The sequence below is a fragment of the Brienomyrus brachyistius genome, chromosome 12 (assembly GCF_023856365.1).
Source record: "Brienomyrus brachyistius isolate T26 chromosome 12, BBRACH_0.4, whole genome shotgun sequence".
Classification (NCBI taxonomy): Eukaryota; Metazoa; Chordata; class Actinopteri; order Osteoglossiformes; family Mormyridae; genus Brienomyrus; species Brienomyrus brachyistius.
Genome location: NC_064544.1, coordinates 17298713 through 17325773, shown reverse-complemented (window position 1 = coordinate 17325773; position 27061 = coordinate 17298713). Strand labels below are relative to the sequence as shown.

The window sequence follows — 27061 nt, the reverse complement described above, 5'->3', positions numbered from 1 at the left end:
CAAAATAGCATGGGAACCATCAGACTCTTTATTGACATGTGCATCGGTTGAAGACATAGCTTGGCTTTGGAAATAAAAAAGCACAAAAGCTGGATTTGGTAAGACACAAGGAGCTGTGTTATAATTTGTAGAACTTTGCAGGACTGAATGGAATGGTTTATGGACCCTAAAGTTTATGGGTCCTGTTTGGTGACGGTCGGGAATTGTCACAAGATAATTTGGGCCGAAAAATGATTCGCATTACAGTGTAATATAATGGCTGATGGTCTGATCAGGGTCTCCGTCGGCCCATGTCACCTGTCTCGGGATGATCAGCTATAGCCTTATGTTCCCGGTAGCATCGCGGCTCGGCGGCGCTCAGCTGTTTTCCCAGATGACACACCCCGAGGCCCTGACGCGGGAATTCCTGTTCTCCCTGTTTTGCTTCAGCCTCCGCAGCACTGGGGTGTTTCCTGCTTCACTTCCCCAGGGCAGAGAGCCGTTTGCCACACTGGCTGACTTTTGATCTGGATAGGGGAGGTACAGTAGTAAAGTATTAAGGAGAAAGGATGGTAATGAAGACTTTAAGGGGTGGGGGAGGTCACTGGAAAGTGTGCGTTTTGCTGTTGTCCATCAGTCCGGAACAAGATCTATCTTTGGCCTAATGACATTTCATGTTATGTCTATGTAAATTCAGGTTAATCTGGGAAGCTGTAGGCAAAGGATCTGATATGTTCTGGCAGTTAATGGAGATCAGTTGCCCTGGATTCCCTGTTTTTAAAGTGAGTCTTCAGGGGAAACACATATGCAATTACCTGGATTATCCTTAGATATTATACTGCTGAAGGGCACAGAGAGCTTGTTAGGAAACCCAGCGCAGTTTTGTGACACAGGAGATTAATTGCTCTACATTTATATCAAATTTGTACAATTTGTAGCTAATCTTTAACACTTCACTAAATCCATCTACTGTATCTTCCATCCACCCACTCTCTGTGACTGCTTATCCTACTCATGGTTGCAGGGGGTCTGGAGCATATCCTGGAGACTACGGGTGTAAGGTAAGGAAGAACCCAGGGCGGGGTGCCATCCCCACATGCAGTTACACAACTGTGGGCAATTTGGTGACTCCAATTATCTTCAGCATGATTTTGGACATGCTGGGGGGGGACTAGAGTACCCAGTTGAAATCCCAGAACGACATGGGAAGAACATGCAAACTCTACACATATAGCGCCATGATGGAGATTGAACCCTGGTCCCAGAGGTGTGGGGCAACCTTCCTGCTGCCCCCCATCCATCTTCCAAAACTTCTTGTTAAGTACAGGGTTACTGTGTGCTTGGAGCCTTTCCCAGGTAGCACATTGCACAATGTAGGGGGTATACTGGATGCCAGTCCATCACAAGGCTTAGAGGCAAATGCACACACTACACCAATACACTGGGCAATGTAGAGATATCAATTACACTGCACAACAATTTTTTTTTTAAGTTTTGCTTCCTGGAAAGTTTTTGCTGATTGTGACAGGTACCTGTTTATGTTTCTCATACGCTATAAAATTCATCATAATTAGAAGTGTTTTGCTCTTGATTTTCATTTGTATTCAATGTCAGGTGCGTCACGCTGCAGTGTTAAACAGTAATCAGCAGAAATATTCGTACCTGGTGACATCAAAAATTTGGCTTTTGCTTTTGACAAACCCAAACCGGATTGTTTAATTCTAACAGTGTTATGAGATGTGGATCACCGGATGAGCACGGTTCAAAACTCGGATCACTGTCCCTGCCAGTTCCCTGCATTGCAGGTTCTTCATCTGGCTCATCTAAGGTCCATTCCTCTGGCGGTTTCGGAATTGGAAGACTGTGGTCATGTGACACGGGTCTCATTGCTGAAGGCAGATTATAGGGTTGATTCCACTCTCAAATTGTACAAAACATTGTTGATAGGCTTCTTACAGAAATGAAAATTTTTGGACACAAATATGAGAGAAATACACGAGAAGACTGAAGATTTCAATGAAACGGTACGTGACGGACAAATTTGGATGTGATTTTCGTGATCAGCAGCCAAAAATTTACAAGGAACAGCCAACAGCAGACAAGAAGCAAAGCCTTTGCTGTGCAGCGTTATCATTACATTAGGAGAACATGCACACACAGCGAGAAGAAGTGGGATTAAACAAAACATTTGATTCACATGGGGTATTCAGTAGTGTGCACTGAGTATTCAGTAGTGTGCACTGGGTATTCAGTAATGTGCACTGGGTATTCAGTAGTGTGCACTGGGTATTCAGATTCCCCTGTAAGTGTCATTCTAGATGGCCATGTATGAATACTGGCATGTAATCTGAGGAAGTCCTGGTCTTGGTGTGTCTCTGAACATGAGCTCTATAGTGCCAGTTCTCGTAGAGACGGACAGGCTCACCCTGCGTTGGGCCCAAGGTGCCACGTTCCTGCTCATCTCCCATGGCTCTCCTCCTTCGAAGCAGCACTGACTGCAGCTCGGCATCCCCAACCTGGTAGCTGATCTTCTTGCGGGACGCCCCTCTCCAGTGGCTCCGTGTAGTCAGTGTGTTCTGGGGAAGCCAGCCAATCAGATAACTCAGCTGTCCGGTCACTTTCGTTTACCTGATGTTCTTAATCAGGTTATATGATGACCAACACAGTACATGTTCGCCATCTGCATGTATTTCATATGAATTATTACAAAAAAACACACTGAGACAAATAATTTTGTGAGGGGGGAGTCACTTAGTGGATTTTCCTGATGGGGGGAGGGGTAAGGGTGTCGCATACAACTACAGATATCTTGGTAGTGGTCGACCGATTGCTGATCAACGATCTAAGGAGCATCTGACGTCTGATTATATTCAGGAGATTTTTGAGGAGCAAGCAGAAAGCGGTCATGCCATTTAATTAAAGTGCTCTTACCAACATGCCCTGCAGCTCTTGGACAGCCGACTTTCTTTTCTCATTCCTCTCAACCTGAAATACAACATCACTGACCTGACAAGACACCAGTACTTGTAATGGAGTCCAAGAAGGAAATGAGTTATTCATGATGCCCTGGAACTGACCGTCCATGCGGAGTCGTCTTCTGATCCACACTGGGAGAAAAGGAAAGAGGGAGAGGTTGAAGTACCACATGCAAGATAAGAAAGAAAGAAAGAAAGAAAGAAAGAAAGATTGATTGCCTATTGGTCAGCAAGGAGAAGCCTGTATTTCTGTTAGTATCCTATCCTACTGACCATAAGGTCAGCTGTTGACTCTTAGTTCCCCCTTGATAATTTTTACCAACTGGGGGGAAAGCAGGAGTAATATTGTAAGTCCAATGATCCCTATGGCGGACCTTTACGCACCAAACCCCATTTATCTAATATAAGTCCAGGACCCAAAAGAGGGCTGTGAAAGCCGGTTTCTGACTACCACAGGAGCTCTGTTCACCATGGTTATGACAAGATCGGGTAACCAGGAAAACTCTCAAAGTGACCAACAGACTTCATGGTCTGATAATATTAAACTTCTTTAATTTCTTTAAGAGACTGAAAAAATCTGTAACGAAAAAAATGCATTTCTCCAGCACATTGTTTCTTGTAATTATTTCAGTTTTCTTGTACAGTTAATCTAGATTTCCCTCCTTGTACAGGTATAACCATCTTGCAGACAGAAGTTACTAGTTTTATCTTGCTTAAATCCAAGATCAGTCGATATGTGGAATGTATCTGATTGGTACCTGTAGCTTCTGGGTGGGTCTCAGCACAATGCCCTTCTTGATGCGCTCCATCATCTCGTCCACCGCTCTTGCCTTCTTGTCTTGTGTTGACAGTGACCCTGAGGCTTACCCACACACAGATGATTGCAAATAGTCTGATTGCCAGAAGGCAGTTAACACATGGGCAGTATCTCTCTCGCTTTAGAGTAGAAATTCTAAACCCATGGGTTGGGTTGCAGTGAGTTCTGAAAGGGTTGCGAGGTAGAGCTGGAAATGTAAACATTTTAAAACCAGTAGGCTCCTATGCTGATCCTCAATCAGAATTCCCAGTCCCAGTCCTTGAAATAACCTATATTCATGCGTCTGCAAACACTTCATATAGAGTCGCAAATGAGCCGACATGGTAAAAATTGGGTCGCGGTACAAAAAAGTTTGAGAAGAGTTAATTTTATTCCTTATGCTACTGGAATTCTATATCATATGGTGCTTTTCCAGTAGCATACAAGAACCAGGCCATACCTGGAACCATACTGTGAAGAGAGTCTAGTTACAGTGTGGTTCCACCTCATGTCGGTTTTCCACTGCAGAAGGGTCAGCTTTGTAAAGGCGTTACCGGGTTTGGAGAGCAACAGTGATATAAAACCAAAGAGATGCCCATTTACTGTTCACACGCTGTACATCGTGATTTACTGTGTGCTAATTTCCACTAGCACATCTGTAGGAATCACCTTGTTATGTACAGTAAGCATTAAATGCTAGTGGAATTAGCATTAGCTTTTGTTAATTTGAATTATGAATCCATTCCATTCAGGTGTTCTATCGTACTTCCGAGTTATTGGGAATACATCAATATATCACATTGTGCGATACAACTAATAATGAATGATGCCCTTTTTTCCTTTAGATAATCCATGCATATTGACACAGATCACCAGCATCTCTAATCATTAGCATTTCGTCTAACCAGATGATGGTGACGCATCCAGCCGGGTTTATTCACAGTTTCGGCCCTGCTGGTAAGCAGGGTCATGTTAGCGCAGGTACGGTTCGGCTAAGGCTTGCATAATTTACAATGGAGAACAGTTTCTTCACAGTACAGCTCTGGTGCAGCCCCGGTTCTTGGTGACAGTGGAAAAGCACCATAGGTTCCCCTCATGTGGCTTTACTCTGAAGGAAGAAGCAGAAGAGAACTGGCCAACCTGAGGATGGTGCTGCTTCATGCTGATGTGGCACCGGCCCTGAGAGGCAAAGAAGCAAAATGGAAAGAATTTATACTTACGCTTCACCTCTGTGTTTCCAGCAGAACTCTTCTTCCTGTTTTTCAGGGCGTCCAGGGGGCTGGTCAGGAAGACATGAACCTATGTGACTGATCCAATGCCTATCAGCAGCTTAGAATGATGCACAGTACCATTCAATCAGCAATTTGTTATGACCATGGACTTATTAACATTTCTTTCAAGACCTATAAGGCTAACAAACGTCCATCATTCATTTCAACAGAATGCATGGTCCCGTTCTAATTTAGCGAAGTGAAACATACTCACTGCATGTTAGATGGAGGCGGTGGAGGAGGTGGGGGAGGGGGAGGAGGGGGAGGGGGAGGAGGAGGCGATGGGCCAGAGCATGAGACTTGCTCCTTTTCTGTTACTGCCTGTGGTGACGGCACAGACTCCTTCAGCTTCTCCTCTAGGCGTCGTACTGGGAAATAAAAGTGTGTTTGAAAAGAGTGTTAAAGGCACTTCGGTGTGTGTGTCTTACGCTGAGGGGGCTGAGGTTTGTGGCTGGGGGTGTATGCATTCATGCATGTATAAAGCATGTATACATCCAGGCATGTAAAAGGCATGTACACATTCAGGCATGTAAAAGGCATGTACACATTCAGGCATGTACCTGTATAAGGCAGCTATGCATTTATGCATGTATAAAGCATGTATACATTCAAGCATGTATAACGTATGCATGTGTAAGACTTATATACATTCAAGAAAGACACTGCTTGCCTGACCTGCAGACTACTTGCAAAATTTTAAGAAACAAAGCAAAATAACGAGCCCTATAAACTTATGTATAACTTGTGATTACAGAGTATCCGATAAACAGTGAATGATGACTTGTTTGTAAGTGAGACTAGTTTAAGAACACAGGTGTGAGGTAGGTACCCTCCTCCTGTAGCTTAGTAACCGTGTTCTGGGCATCTTTCAGCTGGGCCTCCAGTGCTCTCCGCTCTGCCTCACTTGATGCTAGCTGGTCCGAAACGTTCTGGAGCTCTGCATTGCTACTTCCTTTCTCCGGGGCAGCTAGTGACTACAGGAGGCATACCAGGGGTGGTGTTATTACAGTGATCAGTATGAAGATGATTATGAGAATACGCCAGTCTAGGATGCTACCTCTTTTATCCAAACACACATGCATTTACCTGGTTCTGGTAACAGAGCTGAATGTCCTCAAGAATCCTTGTAATCTGGGCCACCTGTGTCAAGGCCTGCTGGAGCTGTGACCCCATCTCTGTGCTTGGCAATGTCCCTGTGCCCTGTGTCTGCACCACCTGTTGCTGAACCAGCACCTAAGATGACAGCCAATTAACAGTTCAATCGGTAAGGCTTTATTAGAGGGGACACAAATACTTAGTAGCGACTCAGTTACTACTAAAGTACAAATCATGAAGAAATATAGTAGGTACTTTAGATACAGTAAGATGCATCCCAATTCCTTAATAACAAATACAAGATCAGTATTTCACGTGTTATTCATTACTTTTTCTTTCAGTAGTTGACAAAGATTTATGGAACTAACAGTTATTGTAGATCTAACAAATATTATAACTGCCTGGGATAAAAGATGTACCACGGTTCATTATTGATAAGCAAACATGAGATCAGTATTTCACATGTGTTATTCGTTATTTATTCATTCAGTAGTTCATCCTGTAGTTCCTTCAACAGTTCCTTCAGTAGTTCTTCAGTAGTTCCTTCAGTAGTTCCTTCACCAGTTCCTTCAGTAGTTCCCAACAATGTACATAATTAAAGGAAATGGTAACAAATATAGTAACTGCTTGAGATAAGTGTCACAATTAATTAATGATGAACGAACGGGCAGATCAGTATGTAACTAAGACTTTGTGGTTAATTAAGGGATATTTAAGGGAATATTTGTGTCCCCTCAAATAAAGTGTTACTCTTCAATCGAGTTATTAGGTGACACTATGTACACTCTTACTTAATGTATGAATTAACCAGAAACTAAGCGGTAGTTCTAACGGTTCATGTTTTCCATGCAGTTACTATATTTGTTCCTGATTTGTACTTAAGTAACTAAGCTACTTGTTCCACTTCTATTACCAGTGATTCATTGGCAAACCAATCAGTTAATGTGGACAGCACAGAATTATATGTATATTAATTAAATCATTCAAAATGACTCAAGCAAAGTGTTTTTAATTAGGATGAGACTTGCAAAGATCAATACGTAAATGTCCAAACAGTTGGCACTGTAGAAAGAGCTCTAGGAATGCAGAGGTAATGCATAGGATGAGTGAACAATTTTCAGAGAGAGTATGTACACCTTGCAATTAGGAAAACAGTCGTGCCTCAGTATATGTGGGAATTGGTTTCAGTACCAAGTGTGAAAACCTAAATCAACAGATGTTCAATCCCCTTATATAAAATGGTGTAATATTTGCAAATAACCCACGCACTGGCAGGATCTCTGCCTGTCTGGCACTGCCTCATGTGTCTTGTCTCCGTTTGGTCAGCAGGTGTCACTGACCATCCTGTTCCCTCCTCTGTCTTGTACCCCTTAGTCCCTAGTGTATTCATCTGCTCCCCAGGCTGCCATGTAGCTTAATGGGCTTAGGGGTTAATCAGTTCCTTCTTTGTTGTACAATGTTTCCTATTCATTTGGTTTTCATAGTTTTGGTTTTACTTAGTGTTTAGTCTTTTCACATATCTGTTAATTGACCTCTCTGTGCCTGTTGATTGCAAATGTACCCCAACTGTTCCTTATTACCCCAAGTCTTTGTGACTGGTTATTTGTTATGGTTCTCACCTGTCCCCTCTCTAGTCTTATCAATGTATTTAAGTGCCTGCCTTTGTTCTGTTCCTCAGTCAGTCATTGTAGTTCTTACTGCATGTTTGTAGTTGTGGTTGTTTCCCAGTCTTGCTCCCTGATTTACTCTGTTCCCTAGTTGTGTTTCTATGTTAAAATTATCGCCAGATTACTTTAAGTACCTAATACAATGTGAATGCTATGTAAACAGTTGGTATACTGTATTGTTAAGGGAACAATGACAAGAAAAAAAACTGTGTACATAAGTAGTCAAACATGAGGAAAACGATGTTCAACCAACGAGTTCTGGAGAGAGACTGAGGGTCTGTGAAGTTACTTCATTCATATAGATTCGATGTAGTGCTCTGCGTGCGTCAAATTTAACTTTTTCTTTTTTTAAAATGTTGTCGATCCACGGTTGGTTGAATCCACAGACACGGAACCTGCAGATCCGGAGGTCCGACTGCGTTTTATTTCTGTTTGCTGTATTTCAGTGTCCTCCAGAAGAATGCACAGTGGTATGTCACAAGTTACGGGAAACGTGACAGGAAACAAGAAGAAGGCTTCGAATTCAGGAACTGGGAGGACTAAGTCTCCCCCAGGTGTTAGTTTCAATTGTGGGAAAGACTTTTCCACTTTTGAGTCACTCTGATCGTGGTAAGACGGAGAAGATCAGGGTGGTCTGTATCTGTCTCCATAAGCCTATTACCATAATTGTACCATCATTCACAATATCTGTTCAGAAATACTGCTCAGGTTTTAACCACTGTGGCCATTGACCTTAATGTATAATCTACACAGGACTCTAAAGCACCTTCAAATGTATCTGCACACAAAACCTGTTGATCAATTAGCAGGTGTAAGCATTTCATATGTAAATGAGGTCTGATTCTCAATACGTGCTTTACAGACATCCTTTACGCCTTATTCCTAAGAAGTTTGCGATGAATGGGTGTGTTTTTAAACAGAGTCCACATTCTACTTCCTGGTGCATTGAGACTGAGTTGTATAAATTGCAGGTCCTTTTCTTCTTTCTGCACCCCCTTGGGGCCATGCATTGTAGGGGTATTTGTACACTGCTCATACAGAAGCACGTACAAAGGCGGGCCTAACAGACAGTTCTGAAAGCACCCTCCTAACCCACAGTGTTTACGATACCAGCCAATTAGCACCCGGCTTCAAACCCCCTTTTACCTCAAGATGGGCTCAGGAAAGGAACTATTACAGGAGCAGCTGTCAAGGCTATGCCACTGCATCCTTCTTTTTTTTTTGAGGGAATCGACGGCTGTCCCCTTCCCATAGTTTTTGTGTTTATTTGTCCAATTACTCTGGAGGACCTTTGAATGAATGAACACCAACCCCCTCCGCCGTGTTACTGCCTGAATAAGGAAGTCCTCTCACCCTGACCCGTGCACCTCCATTCACGCTCAATCAGCGATGCCATTCAGGGTCTTCCTATAGCATGACTGTTATGGCTGAATGGCAGCAATTAGCGAAGGGTGTAAACTTTCCCTTAGAATGCTATAAAAATTGAGAGAAGGGCGGTACACTCCCTCCCAGGAATGACAACACTAGGATGTGTTTTGGTATCCTCCCTGGATCCTCTCCTTTGATGTGACAGGCCTCCCCTCCCGTTCAATGGTGGCATGAGAGTGGTGGGGGGTGCAAGATGGAGGCTGTGGGACCTCGTTAGTCTGTCTGTTCAGCAGAATGAAGCCCAGTCAGATGAGAAGGAGAAGTCCATATTTGGTGTGTAGGGGGATGTCAATTATTTTGGCAAAGGTCCGTGTGTTATTTTGTGCGCTGACATTTTACATTAATGTAAGTGATTAAATCAAAGCACAAAGCTTTCTCTTTCCGAAGGATACTCAGAAAACACACATTTCAAATAAGCTCATTCATATGAGATGTCTGGGTTATACGCACGCAAAAATACACGAAAACAGAGACATACGACCACAAACACTTGTCCAGATCGACATGTGCCTGCATTTCAGCACCTACATGCACGATGAACTCCATACTAAGCTGAGCGACATGCACTGACACATACATATACACACAAACAGTACCTGGTGGGCAAAGACTTCAGCATGCTGTCTGAGTCCCTGTTCCAGTTCCAGTCTCTGGGAGATGTCACTGAACTCCTGGGTGACCAGTTGGGACACTGCAGATACAGTGATACAGTGGGAAAATACCACACCAAACATACAGAATGGTTTCCTATTTGAGATCTTTATTATTATTGCCCCACTTCAAGTTTCTGACTGTTTCTCCTTATATTTCCATTCATTATGCTGGTGGTCCTGCTGCCACTTCATCCTCATCATCATGCAGACAACGTGGCAATGCTCACCTCGTTTCATTTTCTTTACGGCTCTGTCCTGCTTATTTAGTTTCCTCAATATAGATTCCTTCTCCTCGATCTCCACCACCAGCTGAAAGCATCAGAGTGCGGTAAGTCAAACACACACGTGCACGTTCTTATGTCTCACCCACAATATCAATGGTGACCAAGCCTCCTCTGAAACCACATTCACAGGAGATAGAAGGTATGGCCCACCGTGGGCTCTACCTTCTGTTGGGTGAACCTTAGCTAGGGTGACCACTGGCCTGTGTTCAAAATGGAGAACACCTGCTTGGACACCTGTGTTCAAAATGGAGGACTCTGGTTTGTCTTTAGTTATTTGTCATTTTTATATATTATTACGGGGGCGGCATGGTGGTGCAGTGGTTAGCACTGTTGCCTCATACCTCTGGGACCCGGGTTCGAGACTCCGCCTGGGTCACATGTGTGTGGAGTTTGCATGTTCTCCCCATGTCGTCGTGGGGTTTCCTCCGGGTACTCCGGTTTCCCCCCACAGTCCAATAATATGCTGAGGCTAATTGGACTTGCTAAATTGCCCATAGGTGTGCATGTGTGAGTGAATGGTGTGTGAGTGTGCCCTGTGATGGGCTGGCCCCCCATGCTGGGTTATTCCCTGCCTCGTGCCCGTTGCTTCCGGGATCGGCTCCGGACCCCCCGTGAACCAGTAGGATAAGCGGTTTGGAAAATGGATGGATGGATGGATGTATTATTATGTGTGTTTGTATGTCTAATTGTGGTTTTTATCTGTGTTATTTATGGCTCCTAATTGCAAGACAAATTCCCCTTTGACGCAGTAAAGGTTTCAGTCATTCCTTCATTCATTCATTCAGGTTCAAAACAGAGGACACCCATGAAAAGCTGTTGAACGAGGGTGGGGGGAAGCCATAAACATTATATTGATCAGGGTCATTATCTTAATAAAACAGCATAAGAAAATACTTCTAAGCATAGCAGTTCTCGGTTTCTGTAGTATGTGTGTGTGGATGTTTCATGTTCTGTGTGACTGGGGCTGGAGAGAGTGATGCTAGTTGTTGACAGTGAGGCGGATGGGGGAGGGAAAAATGAGGACGAGGGGGTTAAAGGGGAACCCCCATCAGCAGACTGGATAGAGGGCTTTAAAACTGGATTGTCTGGACAAAATCCAGATGGTCACCTTAACCTTAGACCAGCCGTATACCAAGAAATGTGAACGCTTGTGTTGAAAATTATATTATTCATGCAGCTGGAAGTCTAGTGATTCTAGTGATTTTCTCTACTATGATAAGGTATCCAGGGTTACACAAGTTAATGGGAATCTATCATGCAATGTTCTGGTATCCGGTACAGCTTTTCAGTCTCTGTTCTGCTGCATTGCTAAAAATCCATCATCAGCCTGGAACTTAATCAGGGAATTTATCTACCTGTTCTTTTAGCTCCACATTTTCCATCTTTAGGGCCTCCATCTGCTCCAGCAGCTGCATCTTCTCCTCCAGCAGCTGGTCCAAGGAGCTCTGTATCTCTGAGATCAAGGGGAACGGCCAAGGATGAGGGTGAGGGGTCTGACAAGTATAGCTGCAATATCACTGCAGTCTAATATTCCAGTCGAGCCCAGAGGCTCTGTGCAACTAGTGTAACAAACAAACTTATGGTGATATTTTTGCCACAGTTCATTTCATCTCACGCTTTTTCACTCGTTCTTTTCACTCGCTTGCTTTCTCCAAGTCAGGCAGAATAGCCTCACCTCTGATCTTGTCCTGATACTGTATGACATGATCTGTACTGGTGTCAAGGTTAGGATCAGCATCAACCTCAGGGTCCAAGTTGCAGTTCAAGTTCAGGTTTTCGGGCAGTTCTAAGATCGGTAGTAAGGCTTGGCTTTTCCTCTTCAAAACTTTGTTCTCCTTCGTTAACTACGGGGACAGGAACGAGCCAAAGGTGCAATGTTGGGGAAGTTTCTCACAAACGTAATCCATTACAGACAGAGGTGGAAAGTTCCACATCCAGATCCAGACCAAGGTTTTTTTTTCCAACCAACTGGATGACCACTCTGTCACTCTTTATACACAACTGGTTGGTTGAAACAAAAGCTCGGTCAGGATCTGTATCTTTCTGGACCTGAACTTTCTACCTCTGTCTGTAACGGATTAGTTTTATGAGTAACTTCTCCAACACTGCGAAAGGTGAGATGGACGTGTATGTAGATATATCAGGAGCTGTGCAGAAAGATGGGCTCACCTTGAGGGCAAATGCTTCCGCATTCTCTCGACATGACCGCTCCACCTGGAACTGAATCTCCAAGGCATCGATTTCGTTCAGGAGCTGGTGAGACACTGCCCACACAAACACATGGTTACTATGCAGTGATCCTAAAATTTAACGATACAGAAATGGCCATGGAGAAACATCCGAAATGAACACATCCACAATGACACCTGAAGACAGTGAAGGATGGAACATATAGGCTGCACATAAACACACTTTATAAAGCATTTATATATACAGAAACACATTTGTTCAAAGAGGGACTTCAAAGAGTGCAGGAGAATTTAGACTGGAGGATTTCGTACAGTGGAGGACCATCACATGGAGCCTTTGCCAGTGCAGTATTGAGCTTCTATACTTTACCATGCTCAATCTCGATCAGCTTTTGGTTGGCCTCATCTCGCTCCATCTCCAGAATCTCAAACTGTAGGGAAGAAACCAGAGGCAGATTGCTTGAGCTGCGGCCTGTGTATCTGCCAGTCTGCGTATCAGTTGGAATAATAAAAGGCTAAACTGCAGAGGAACATCTCTCAACATTTTACTGTTTTCACACACACACACACAAACACACACACACACACACGCACATGTCGGGTATACCTATCTTTATGGGGCCCGCTCATTCACTTCTATGGGAAAAATGCTAACGCTAACTATGACAACCTTAACCCCCATCCTGCCCTAACCATAACCATAAGTAACCAAGCAAAGTACAAGTTTTTGCATTTTTAGTTTTTTCATAGCAGTCACTGATTCTTATAAAATAGAGTTTTCCTGTATGGGGACCAGGAAGCCGGTCCTCATAAGGGAAAAAAAACAGATATTTATCATGTTATGGGGACATTGTGTCCCCATAAAGATAGGTATACCCGCTCACACATATATATCATTATATTTGCACATACCTGTATTTCTTCATCTTCAGAGTCACTACTTTCCATCCCTAAATCTGTCAATATAAACGGCAGCAGGGTTTTAACATTTAAGAACGGAGAACACCTAGTGATTTTGTTCTTTTCGGACTCATTAAGTTCTGAATGCATGTACATAACTGTGAGGCAGCCATAGGTGGAAAGTTCAGGTCCCGAACGTACAAATCCAGACCAAGATTTTCAACCAACCAGTTGAGCATAAAGAGTCACATTCACTTAGCTGGTCGGCTGAAACAAAATCTTGGTCTGGATTTTTACTTTTTGGACCTGAACTTTCCACCTCTGGAGGCAGCATCCTGTTTTTTGAGACGTGGTATAAACTATGAAGTGAAACTGGAATACAGTGTTGTCTCTTCGGCCTGTGAACGTCTTACTGGTAGTTTTCAGCATACACATTAAAATTAAACAGCTTTCCTTCCTGATGGTTTACATAGGAATGTAGTCATGTGTGTAAAGCTAGATATACACCAAGCTAACAGCAAAAAATGACAATAACCAAGGCCGGCAAACAATCGGCTTCCAGCTGCGGTCAATTGTGAAATTTTTATGGGGATACTCTGGCATGATTAGAGGTGATATTTGACATACAACCCAACCAAACTTTGACGCCAATTCGACATGCTCAATCGGCCAAAACCATGCAGGCGGGAACCGACCATGTCCAACTGTGCTACACATTCCAGTGAGACAGGCAGTCACAGAGTCTGACCAATAGCATGATAGCTTTCAGTGGCCAAAAATCAGCTTGGTGTGATCCAGCCATAAAACTAGAACTTTGCAACGTCTGCGAATGACGTCCTCAAAAGCAGCTTTAAGTATCACATTAAAATAAACAGGCTGCGTGTTTTGCACGTTTAATGCTGAATTTGTGTTCAAAGCTCAAATACTATTTTATATTATTTTAATATATTTCAGTATAATTTTTCTTCAGTTTTTTTTAACATAAAACAGAATATGAAAGTAAAAACAGGAAAATGAAGCATGTTCTTGAGAACAGCACAAGCGTGATAATCTTAAAGCACTACAATAAAGCATGCCACACGTTTCTCATGTTTGACAATTTTACAAACACGTAGTCCTACCTGGTTCCCACATGACGGGGCCTTCTGAGGTTTCTGTTGGCCCGGTTTCAAAATGCTTCGCTAAGGTGCGTCTGTCTGTCTTATTGCGGACTGCTCATCCGCAGTGTGATTCCTGCCTGAGAGCGCTGTGCTGCCAGTTCTTGTAATGAGAACTGAAACTTCACAGAATTCATTTTAAAGGAGCTGGTGCTCTTGCCTCATGAGGCGGAAGAGGTGCGGGACTCATTTCCGTTTGCATTTCTGAGGGAGTGTGATACCATGAACAGAGACAGCAGTGGTGTTTCACACCATCAAACCTTCCGTGAATCCTACCCAAACCAGCACTGAAACACTGAGTCCGGGGTCATGACTGTACAATTACTGACAGAGTTTCAATAAAACCAGACAATGGAATTGCATTTATCTCCCTCAGTACTTTAGCTTTCAACTTAATTACCAGTGCTGTCTTTTATAATAAAAAATACTTTTCATTATTTTAAAAATTAAACAGTGCCAAACCGGAGGTAGTTTTGGCATTCTGGTTTTACTTATTAAATTTTTTATTCATTATAATATTAGTGATTTACGTGTTTTATAGGATTAATTACAGGATGAAAAATAATTAAATGTCACTAAACAAATATGTAACCCACTTGTATGTTTTAACATGAACAGGTGTGACAAAGCATCCCAATCAGTCTGCAGTGCGCCAGGCCATTTGTTATAGAACACATTTACATTTGAAGTTATTTAGCAGATGCTTTTACACAAAGCTAGTAGGGCGTTGTTCAATGGCCCAGCACTGACATCACTCCTCCCACCACGGGATATCATCCAGCACGTTTACAATCACAGGCACAGACACATAGTGTATCATAGCATATTTCACCCCCAAAGGTCTATTTGAAGAACGCTTTGGAAGAAAATGCCTCTATAATCTAAATATCTGTGTTTGCAGACTATAGTCATATGCCATACAACGACATTTCTGTCAACAACGGACCGCATATACTGTATGATGGTGGTTCCATAAGATTATAATGGAGCTGAAAAATTCCTATTGCCTAGTGACGTCATAGGCACAGTAATGCGTAATGCATTGCTCACATGTTTGTGGTGATGCTGGTGTAAACAAACAGACTGCACTACCAGTCATGTAAAAATACACACATACAATCATGTACAGTTCATATTATTTGATAATAAGCATCTGTTACTGGTTTACGTATTTACTACACTGTACTTTTTATTGTTATTTTAGACTGTAGTCTTTCTACTTATTAAAAATGTTTACTATTCCTAGATGTGTGGTAGGTCACATCTTCTAGGTTTCCATAAGTACTCTATGATCGCACAAGACGGAATCTCCTGACGACACATTTTTCACTACGTATCCCTGTCGTTAAGTGACCCCTGACTCTCTTCAGGTTACTTAGTCCTTAAAAGTCAAACATGCCAGGATATAGTGGTGGTGGTGGTGGTGGTGGTGGGGGAGGGAGGGTGAGATGTTTTAAACTATCTGCAATTAGAATTTAGGTGTAGTGGACCAACCTGCCTGGGTTTTTGTGCTTGAATGAAGTCTGACATCACTAAAGTTAGGTTACTCCTGAGTAACACCATTTGATGGGTCAAGCAGAAGTGCTTTTCTATGCATGAATGAATATTTCAGTCGCTAAGGAATTCCATCACAGGGCACATACTGGCATACATAGTGTATTACCCTAGCTGCATTGGTAACTGGATTGTGGTAGGAAATGTGAACAACATGGTAAGGACAAAATACATTTGGTTGTATTAAGAAAGTGAAATAATTTACCATTTGTGTAATAAAGATTACTTGATTTGAAGTAAGGGATGGGAAATGATATTTTTTTAAGAGGAAGTTATTTGTGAACCTGAACAAAAAGTCTGAAAGTTACTATAGTCTTTACTTTTGTTCTTTTGTTTAAACTGTATTCTTTCTTATTTGTTTCTCAAGCCAAAGAGATACAGTGTAAAAATGATTCTGGGAGAAAATAATGCATTATTACCATGGCTTTGTCCTGGTAAAGTGGCTTGAAACGTGGACGGATGGATATAACTTCATTAATCATCAAATTATAAACACGTAATTCAAAGCCCCATTCCATTCTATTAAATTTTATGAAAACATAATGTACCTTCCTTTTTAATAATAAAATATCTCGTTTCAAATTAAATTGATGTCCTATGACAGGTTAAAATTTGAGAGAATAAAATGCATTGCTAATGTGTTAGAGAATCCAGGAAAACATTATTCCAAAAATGAAGCTTCTATGGAAATTCACACCAATCACTGAAGCCACCCGGCACATGTTTTAAATCTTCCTTCATAAAAATTGACACATTGTGCGGTTTGTTGTTTAAGGACGTAGAAGGTATCAGGCCTTTTCTGACCACTGAGCTGTACAACAAACCAATAACACATCATGCCACTTTGGGTAAAAGGAATAAAATTACTGCCTTCGAAATCACATAAAATGCATCGTCCATTAATGATTATTTTATATAGCTAGATCCATTCAATAACTATAATTAAAATTAAAATATCTTTGGAAAAAAGTAGATAATTGAGAAATGACTTTTTCTATATCCATACTTTTATTTCTACAAGCAATAAGAGCTCTGCATTTTGAATTAATAGACCACATAGTCTGAGTCATAGATACCTTTTTGGAGAAGTTAGGTCAGGATGTCAGTATGAAACAGGAACAGAAATAGCCTTCACATCTAATTATTCATTCTGAGTGAAATGTCACTGAGATGCAACCTCCTCAGTTTTTTTGCGTGATATTTATGTGCTTAGTTTATGGCTCTTTGGACATATTCATCTGACAGTATAATTCTGGGGTAGTTTTATAATCAGCGCCTTCGTGAAAATCTGCCAAACAATCCATCCATCCATCCATCCATCTATCCATCTATCCTGAACAGGATCAACGGGGAGCCAGGATCAGACAACATAGACAGAGGCAAGGATACACAAGAGTTGCCGATCTACTGCAGTGCACACACACACACACACTATATATATAAATTGAGGAAACATGGGGAGAACAAGCAAACTGTGCATATCTCATTCCACTGACCTTGGCAGCATGAGGCAGAAGAGCTACAGTAGCCACTGCACCACCATGTCACCCATTGTTATTACTGCTGTTGTTGTCAGGGACGGATTATGGGTTGTGTGGGCCCCTGGGCAAAACGTTCGTGAGGGCCCCACCACCACCACCACCACCACCAGCACCACCACCACAACCACCACAATTCAAGGGCCCTTGGCAGCCAAACGCCCTCCCTAAAAGGTCAGGGGCCCTTGTAGGCAGAGGATTAAAGAATGTAGGCCCTCTAAAATAGACAAACGAAAATACTTGATGTTGATAAGCGTTGCAAATTGTTTTGGGCTAGGGGCCCCACGGGCCCCCTGCACCCCAAGGGCCCCTGGGCAGCAGCCCCGCTGGCCCGGTCCGTAATCCATCCCTGGTTGTTGTTGTTATTGTTGTTGTGGACGATGATAATAGCAATTTTGTTTTTGTTACATTCAAGCCAAAAATTGAAGCCTAGCGTTATATTGTGAAAATCCACATCAGAAGCCAGTAGTCCGGAACCAGAACACTTAAATACACACAGAAACTCGGGGAAAACAAGTGACAGGGGTAAATCATAATCAAATCAACCAATCACAAAAGGAGCAGGACAACAAGCAACAAGTGCAACAATTAATGAGCATGGAATGAGAGATATAATGTCTCCCATGTGTCCTGGGTCTGCCCCGGGGCCTCCTCTCAGTTGGACATGCCCAAAACACCTCAACTGATTCCTTTCCATGTGGAGCAGCACGGGCTCTACTTTGAACCCCTCCTGAATGTCTAAACTCCTCACCCTCTCTCTAAGGCTGGGCCCAGCCACCCTGCAGAGGAAGCTCATTTCGGCTGCATTTATCCATGATCTCATTCTTTCGGTCGCTACCAAGAGCTCATGATCATGGGTGAGAGTATAAACGTACATTGAATGGTAAATTGAGAGCTTTGTCTTCTGGCTTAGCTCCCTCTTCACCAAAATAGCATGTACAGCATCCACATTACTACAGAACCATGGCCCAAGACTGAGAGGTGCAGATCCTCATCCAGGCCGCCTCACATTGGCTGCAAACCGCCCCATTGTATGCTGAAGGTCACAGTCCGATGACGCCAACAGCACCACATCATCTGCAAAACGCAAAGATGCAATCCTGAGACCCCCGAATCGGACCCCCTCAGGCCTTTGGCTACGCCTGGAGATTCTGTCATAAAAGTTGTGAACAGAATCGGGGACAAAGGGCAGCCCTGGCGAGTCGAACACCCACCGGGAATGAGTGTAACTGACTGCTGGAAATGCAAACCAAAATTTCAGTCCATTTGTACAGGGATCTGATGACTTGCAGCCGTACCCCATACACCTCAAGCACCCCCCACAGGACCCCCCAAGGGACACGGTTGTACGTCTTTTCAAAATCCACAAAGAACATGTAGACTGTTTGGGCAAACTCCCCCAATCCCTCCGGAATCCTTATGGGGGTGAAGAGATACTTCCTCTGTGGGATTTAGGAGATCTTCGAAATATTACATTCCACCATTGTGGATCGTCCCTCTTTTCCCTCATACTGTACATATAATCAAACAGGTCAACAGCTGTCCATTCTGGCTATAAATAGCTTTACCGAAGCCTTGCTTCCCCCTCCTATAATCGAGTCACCTGATTTGCCAGAACCTTTTCGAGGCCAACCAAAAGTCCTTCTCCATAGCCTCACCAAACTCCTCCCACACCTGAGTTTTTGCTTCAGCAATTGCCAGAGCTTCCTACTTGGCCTGCCAGTATCTGTCTGCTGCTTCCGGAGTCCCCAAGCCCTGAAAGACTCCTTCTTCACCCTGACAGCTCCCTTCACCACTGGTGTCAACCACCGCATTTGGAGAGTGCTGCCATGACTGTCACCAACAACCTTAGGCGCAGCTCCGAACCGCCACCTCAACAATGGAATCCCAGAACGTGGCCAATTCCCATCCTGGACAGAGGCCTCCACAAGACGCACCAACACACCTTCAATATGCATTTGGGTCTACCAGGTCTATCTGGCATCTTCCTTCACCCAATCTGCATTGCACCTGACCCCCACAGCTCCCCCTGCAGGCGGTGGGCCCATAGGAAGGTGGGCCCATGTTACTTCTTTGGGCTATGCCCGGCCAGGCCCCATAGGGAGAGGCACAGCCACCAGGCCCTCGCCCTCAAGCTCCCACTCCAGACCTGGTTCCAGGGTGAGGCCCAGGTCTCCCCAATCCGGGTGGGGTAACAAGGCACTAACAGAACCAAATTATATAAACAACAGCAGAAGTGAACAGGAAACAAGCAGGACGAACCTCTAACTGGGAAAAACAAAATATAAAACATTGAAACATATGGGGAACAAAACTAATAAATATAAATAAACAAATGAGGGTAGTCTGGGGCCAGCCTTGCACCCACAAGCTACTGAGCTAGACAGCAGTCTGAGGAGCAGGAAAGACACACTATGGACTTAGGACTAAGACAAAGGAGAGACCAGGATGGCCAGCAAGACCTGTTGTCCACATGGGGACTGAACACAAAGGATGGGCTATACAACAGAGATGGGGAAAGGCAGAATGACCAGCAATGGCTGCTGGCCAAACGTGGAAAAGTCACAGAAGGCGGGATCAGACAGTATAGACCCTGACACATTATCAGCTGGGTCTAAATTAACTTGCGGTTCGGTCTGCATCTAGATCACAGTGTAGACATTGAAAATGCCTGGTATGGAAAACGGATGGATGAATGGATGGATGATCGGCTGTTTAACCTATTTGTGCGAGTATGAATGTACAGCTATAGTTTCATGTCTATTGGCAATAATGCTGTCAACGTTAACACATTAAGGCTTGTGATTAATCTGGAAATCTTAACGCACTATGTTGTTTTTAAAGCAAATGAATTCTCTGCAGTCGGATATCCAGCCTGTGGGATAAAACAGAAATCTCACCAAACCTCAAAAAAGTCTGCGTTTTTGTCGCAGAAACATAGAAACCTTGAACAGTCTGTTAAAAATATATAGAAACTAAATATATTTTTAGAGCTTAGAGCTGTAAGGAGGCTAAAAAGAACAAGAGTCAGAAAGCAGTCCTGGTCGCCCGCTTATCGGCAGACAACCCCATTCGTATGATAATGACACGATGCCGTAATCCCACAGTTCTTACTGGGTAAAGAAAACAAGTGGAAACTCCCACAAAGATCAGCACGTGTCTGGGTTCTGTTTGCACTGACCAGGGAGCTGCAGCCTTTTATTTTATGATGTGAGAGTTTTCCCTGAGGTAATATAAAAATGCATCTCTTTAATTCATGGATAAGCAACTACTTTGTAAATTACAAAATGTCACTTGTCTTTAGCTAAAAACAAAAATAAATTATGCAAACTGCTGGTAATTAGGATGTTCTTGTTGCATTTTTCACTACTTTTATGTGACTTTATTGCAAGTATACTATAAACCAATAATTTTCTTTAACTCACATTTCTCAAAATGTCGTAAGATAGCTTAAAAAGGTACGAATTGTATTTGCTGAAAATAAGATATTTTATGTAAAATATTACCTTTTTTTGCGATGGGCTGGCCCCCCATTCTAGGTTGTTCCCTGCCTCGTGTCCATTGCTTTCGGGATAGGCTCCGGACCCCCCGCGACCCAGTAGGATGAGCGGTTTGGAAAATGGATGGATGGATGGAATATTACCTTTTTCACTAATATCGCTTGTGTAATTCACATAAATGATGCAATTTATGTGTTCTCTGTTCGTTCAAAAATGGAAGGAGCCTTGTTGTGATTAAATAATATAAGTTTAGGAACAAAAGCAGAGCTGGGATACGTTTCCCAAAAGCATAGCTATTAATTACATTAGTAACTTGCACATTTGGAACCTGTTTTATTATGGAGCTAAAATACGGCACTACTGTTACGGGGGTGGGGGGGCTATTCCTTGCTATTGTTTTGTTCCTTAATGACTGGGCCAGATGGGAAAGAATGAGGTGCTACCTACTTGCAAAGGTAATAGATGGACAGAGCATGCATGAGAAGGAGTGGGAGAATGATGGTGGGAAAAAGCAAGATAAGAAAGGCAGAAAAGGAACTAAAGGAGCCTGATGGGAAGAATGTGGAAAGCATGGAGTGTGAGAGGCTTAATAACTGGCAGCTTGCTTCATTTCAAAGTTACCGATGGGAAATGCTGAAATATATTTTAAAATTATATTTTCGGAATATTGAGATGGAAAGACTAGACGTTCAAGATTGAGTATCTGTCCTCCATAACCACTTACCCAGTGGGAGGTCCTATAGGCAAGGTGATCAATGGAATTATGAAAATGCGGCTGATGTGATATAGTGGAGGCAGCATGCAGGGCGGGGGCGGAGTGGGAGAATATGTGAGGTGACAGGGCAGCCCACCAGATGCCCATGGCCCCTCGGTGACTCCAATGTGCAGCGGAGGCAAAAACGAAAGCACAGTCTCGCTCTTTTCACACCACAGTTCAGCCAACCCACACATCATGCCCCTGAGCTCCATATTCGACATACCTCCTATTCTGTAACCTTGAATGCAAACATATGGCATAAATTGGTTTCTTTTTAAATATTATTTTCATACCTTATAACCTCTATTTTGTTTTGTCTTCCATGTCAATTTCTCTTTTTTTTTCCTTGCTGACCTTTGACCCCCAGCTCATCATGTAGCTTCTCTTTAGGAACATCCCTTGCGGGCCTGCCGTGGATGAAAAAATAAAGATGCAGGTGTTAATATGTCCCGAGGGAGGGAGCGTGAAAAGGGTGAGGTGTCCGGGATGAGGGTATGTGGTGATTCGTTGGGATACAGGCAAGTGCGTTAATGCTGAAGGAAGCCTGGCCTCAGTCGCTGGACAGAGCAGATGCCCAGAGTAATGGTTCAAACGGCCTCAAGGTGGTGCTGTGATCCCATCTCCAGCAACCTGTTGCATAGTTGTCAGACATTTGTTTTCCCAGTCATGAATGTTACCAGGAACATCTCCTCTTTGGAATGTAAACATACCAAAGTACTTGTATATTTACCAGGGTGTTTAGTACAGAAAACAAGGTCAAGAACAAGAAGTTTATTTTGGAAATGATAATTTTTCAGACAGATTTGATATTTAGTCAAATATTCAAGATGGGACTACATGAAGGTAAAAAGAAAAGCCTAGAAACCCAGTAAATTAAATCAGACGTGGCACAGAGTATTAGGAACAGGAAAGGAAACTAAACAGGTGATTACAGTTAAAAGTTATGGCAATAACAATATATCAAGATTTTGAAATCCCTTGAAACAAGGAGGAGGTAGAACAGCCCAATATGGTGACGTCACTCTCCCTCTGCCCGTCATGGGTCATTTTAGGGTCTCCTTGTGAAAATGAACGATCTTCGTGTTAATAATCTATAAAAGCCAATGCCTGTCCAAATGTTCCAGATGTTAAGATGCTGTCTAGACTGGCATAAAGGAGTACAAACCACATTCTCCAGTTTCTAAGCAGTTGGCACTGAAAATGAGACAGATGTAGGGAGAAACACCTTTAGTTGTCATTCATAACTGAGCCTGTGCTTTGAGTTTATACATCATCACTGAACCTGTGCTTTGAGTTTATGCATCATCACTGAGCCAGTGCTTTGAATTTATACATCATCACTGAGCCTGTGCTTTGAATTTATACATCATCACTGAGCCCGTGCTTCGAGTTTATACATCATCACTGAACCTGTGCTTTGAGTTTATACATCATTACTGAGCCAGTGCTTTGAATTTATACATCATCACTGAGCCTGTGCTTTGAATTTATACATCATCACTGAGCCCGTGCTTTGTGTTTATACATCATCACTGAGCCCGTGCTTTGAATTTATACATCATCACTGAGCCTGTGCTTTGAATTTATACATCATCACTGAGCCCGTGCTTCGAGTTTATACATCATCACTGAGCCAGTGCTTTTAGTTTATACATCATCACTGAGCCTGTGCTTTGAATTTATACATCATCACTGAGCCCGTGCTTCGAGTTTATACATCATCACTGAACCTGTGCTTTGAGTTTATACATCATTACTGAGCCAGTGCTTTGAATTTATACATCATCACTGAGCCTGTGCTTTGAATTTATACATCATCACTGAGCCCGTGCTTTGTGTTTATACATCATCACTGAGCCCGTGCTTTGAATTTATACATCATCACTGAGCCTGTGCTTTGAATTTATACATCATCACTGAGCCCGTGCTTCGAGTTTATACATCATCACTGAGCCAGTGCTTTTAGTTTATACATCATCACTGAGCCTGTGCTTTGAATTTATACATCATCACTGAGCCCGTGCTTCGAGTTTATACATCATCACTGAGCCAGTGCTTTTAGTTTATACATCATCACTGAGCCTGTGCTTTGAATTTATACATCATCACTGAGCCCGTGCTTCGAGTTTATACATCATCACTGAGCCCGTGCTTCGAGTTTATACATCATCACTGAGCCCGTGCTTCGAGTTTATACGTCATCACTGAGCCTGTGCTTTAAGTTTAAAATCTAATTTCTGTCTCCTTTGGAAAGTGACACAGGTATTTTTTTACTTTATACAAGTATATTATGATATATATGAATTAAAAGTAAATTACACTTCATTATAATAGGATCTAAATCGATCTTTTTTACTGTTTTGATAACTACATTTGATTTAGGAATGATCTCATTATTCGATGTAAGGATGCTGTCTGTATACACTTCATGGCAATACCTTTTAAAAACTGAGTATCTCAAAATTCTTATTCTTTTTTTCTGTTCTGACCTTTTTGATTGAAATTAAATACACAACGTAATCTATAAGGCTGAATATATACTGATCGAACGCGCGTGCAAGCACATGTTGAATAGGAGAGTGACCATTTTTGTCTGCCTCTATGCCGCTTGTTCTTTACAAGGTCTTGGGGGTCTGAGCCCATTCCGGAAACAGCAGGCACCAGGCAGGGAATAACCCAGGACAAGGTTGTCAACACATAGCAGGGCACACAGAATTCACGCCTACGGACAATTTGACAGCTCCAGTTCACCTGCATGTTTTTGGGCTGCAGATTCCCACAATGACATGGGAAGAACTTTTATACTCAGAATATTTTATATTCATTCACTCCAGCAGCACAAGTGTTGTTCTGTGTTCTGATCCAGACTCATTTTCATTCAGCATTTTACTACTGCAGCACGGGAGCCACAGGCACCCTGGGGTAAGAGTGGGGTAAAATCCAGGTACACTGCTCCCCCTCCCTGACATTACATAAGAATGAGATTGAATATTCATAGCCAGACCCCAAAGTCTTACTCCTAACCCAGTTGTAACTATTTTGTAATCCAGCGTCTGTATTATTTTCTTGTGTGTGAGTTATCCTCTTTTCTGATCTCCTTTTCCTGGAGAAATGGTTCACATGGTTCTGTCACAGGAAACTCAATTATTAATTGTGTGCTTACTCCCACTTTCTGCTGACAAAAGTTGGCCCTCGATTGGTAGAGTCGCGTCATGTGACACTCAAGCCTTCATAGCTTCATACCTCAGTAGTGTTACAAGAAATGATAAAAGCACAGGGGACAGAAAGTCCCAAATGCAAATATCACATTTCCTACCATCTCTCTGTATCTATATCTTAATAAAATACAAAAGAGTACATTATAATTCACAATATATGAACATTTATCCCACTAGTAAAGGCATAAACTAAAGCCTGAAGAGATAAAAGGCCACTTTAACACTGAAAAGTGTTAACATCGATAATAACTCTTGGTTTAACATACCAGCTGATGAGTGAGTTGATGTTTCAGCACCAAGATACATTAGAGCAGTAAGTGCCATAGTTTTACCTACAGTGGCCTGTGGACCTAGTTAATCTCTGGCATTTACACCAGATCTTTAAGTTCGAAGGAGCTCTGGGCAGTTGCCTCATTATCACCATCAGTCATTCAGTCTGTCAGATGACCTTTCCACAATCCCTTGTGTTAAACTTACAACTTTACAGAATCACACACACACACACACACACACACACACACACACACACACACACACACACAGTCATGTAATCATATCTTTATGGGGCCCGCTCATTCACTTCTATAGGAAAAATGCTAACGCAAACTATGGCAGCCTTAAGCCCCACCCTGCCCTAACCATAACCATAAGTAAATAAGAAAAATATAAGAGTTTTTGTATTTTTTGTTTTTTCATAGTAGTCGCTGATTTTTATTAAATATTGTTTTCCCTTATAGGGATCGGATATTTATTACGTTATGGGGACATTGTGTCCCCATAAGGACAGGTATACCTGCTCGCACACACACACACACACACACACACACACGCGCGCACACAAACAGACAAACCTACGCACACATGTGCAAGCAGACATTGGTTCACTTCAACCCATTGTTCTGAACATAGAATCATTACACTACCCTGCAGGGACAGTGGTGGCCTGATGGTTAGGGAAATGCCCTTGTAGTTAAAAGATCTATGGTTAGAATCCCTGAGCGTCAAAGTACCACTGAGGTGCCCCTCAGCATGGCACCGCTCACTTGGCGCTAAATTTACTGTCCCTTGCTATGTTGTGATGTCACATCACAAGGCAGCAGACACTTTGTTGTGGTGTGTCAACAACGACAACTAATCACTTTAACGCAGAAAAGAGGAGAATGGTCACTGGAAAACAAATTTCAAGCACCCTAACCCTCGTAATGTTATTTTTCCACATGCTGCATGGACCTTCTGCAGATCAGTCTCAAACTTCCACTTTTAACAACCAAGTCAGAAGTCCGTGCATGCAACAGTGTTTAATCAGCAGAACATGCAATAATAATGCAGCCGCCAAACACGAAATCGCAAGGATAGGTTGGCAGAAGATAAGCTCATTCCTGTCAAAGTAAGCTGAGATCCATCAATTGCTTCTTCATCTCTGTGGCGAAGTCTCATGGTTCAGCTTTATCTCTGTTCCACCTGTGAGCTTTAATCCCCCCTATTCCAGTAGGGACCCCCCCTCCCCAACCCAAGTGGACCCGACCTCCATTACTTCTGACGTGCAGAAGCACCAATTCTGTAAAGGTCATGACCTCAAGCAGCAGGCCTTGTCCTGTCGCCCACCGCTCTCCTGCTAACCCCCACACTAGCTGCCCCCTAATTCTGCTCACCCTGCACTTCCCTCCTTGCCCCACATTCAACATGATGACCCCCCCGCCACCCATCTGACCCCGCCCCCCTCTCCGTCCAGTTCCCTGCAATAACTGACTGCATGGCTTCAAGGGCAACCTCAGACGTGCAACAGGAGAAATAGACTTTAATTGGATCACTGGGCAGCTTTTTCAGCCGCCTTTCTCTGCTTTTATTCCAGCAGACGGGAGAGCAGAAAGCAAAGGATTAGAGCAGGGATGTAAGCAAAGCAGCATACAAGTGAGGTAGATTGTACCTTATCAGAGCAATGCTGCAGTGCCCGTGGATAAGGACTGTCACTCATTACTTGGCTGTCACTCATTACTTGACTGTCAGGCAGTCCTTGCCCACCAACATGGCCGACTTGTCTGCTGACTGCCGCTCAGAGCGAGAGGAGGCTGCGTTGTCTCCCAGATGCCGGTCCTAGTT

At 42.9% G+C, this 27061-nt stretch overlaps 1 protein-coding gene across 1 annotated transcript; it reads right to left on the bottom strand.

Moving 5' to 3' along the window:
- Positions 1 to 14: 14 nt before the first annotated feature.
- Positions 15 to 14555, bottom strand: shtn2 (shootin 2). The gene is made up of 17 exons (XM_048971035.1): positions 14359 to 14555; positions 13250 to 13293; positions 12708 to 12768; positions 12318 to 12412; positions 11824 to 11992; positions 11504 to 11601; positions 10092 to 10173; positions 9808 to 9902; positions 6108 to 6254; positions 5851 to 5995; positions 5236 to 5389; positions 4971 to 5029; positions 3713 to 3816; positions 3057 to 3086; positions 2911 to 2964; positions 2405 to 2555; positions 15 to 506 (listed from the first exon to the last, which is right to left on the bottom strand). The coding sequence occupies exons 1-17, from the start codon at positions 14369 to 14371 to the stop codon at positions 358 to 360; spliced, it is 1650 nt and encodes a 549-aa protein (XP_048826992.1). The 5' UTR covers positions 14372 to 14555; the 3' UTR covers positions 15 to 357.
- Between the last annotated feature and the right edge of the window lie 12506 nt (positions 14556 to 27061).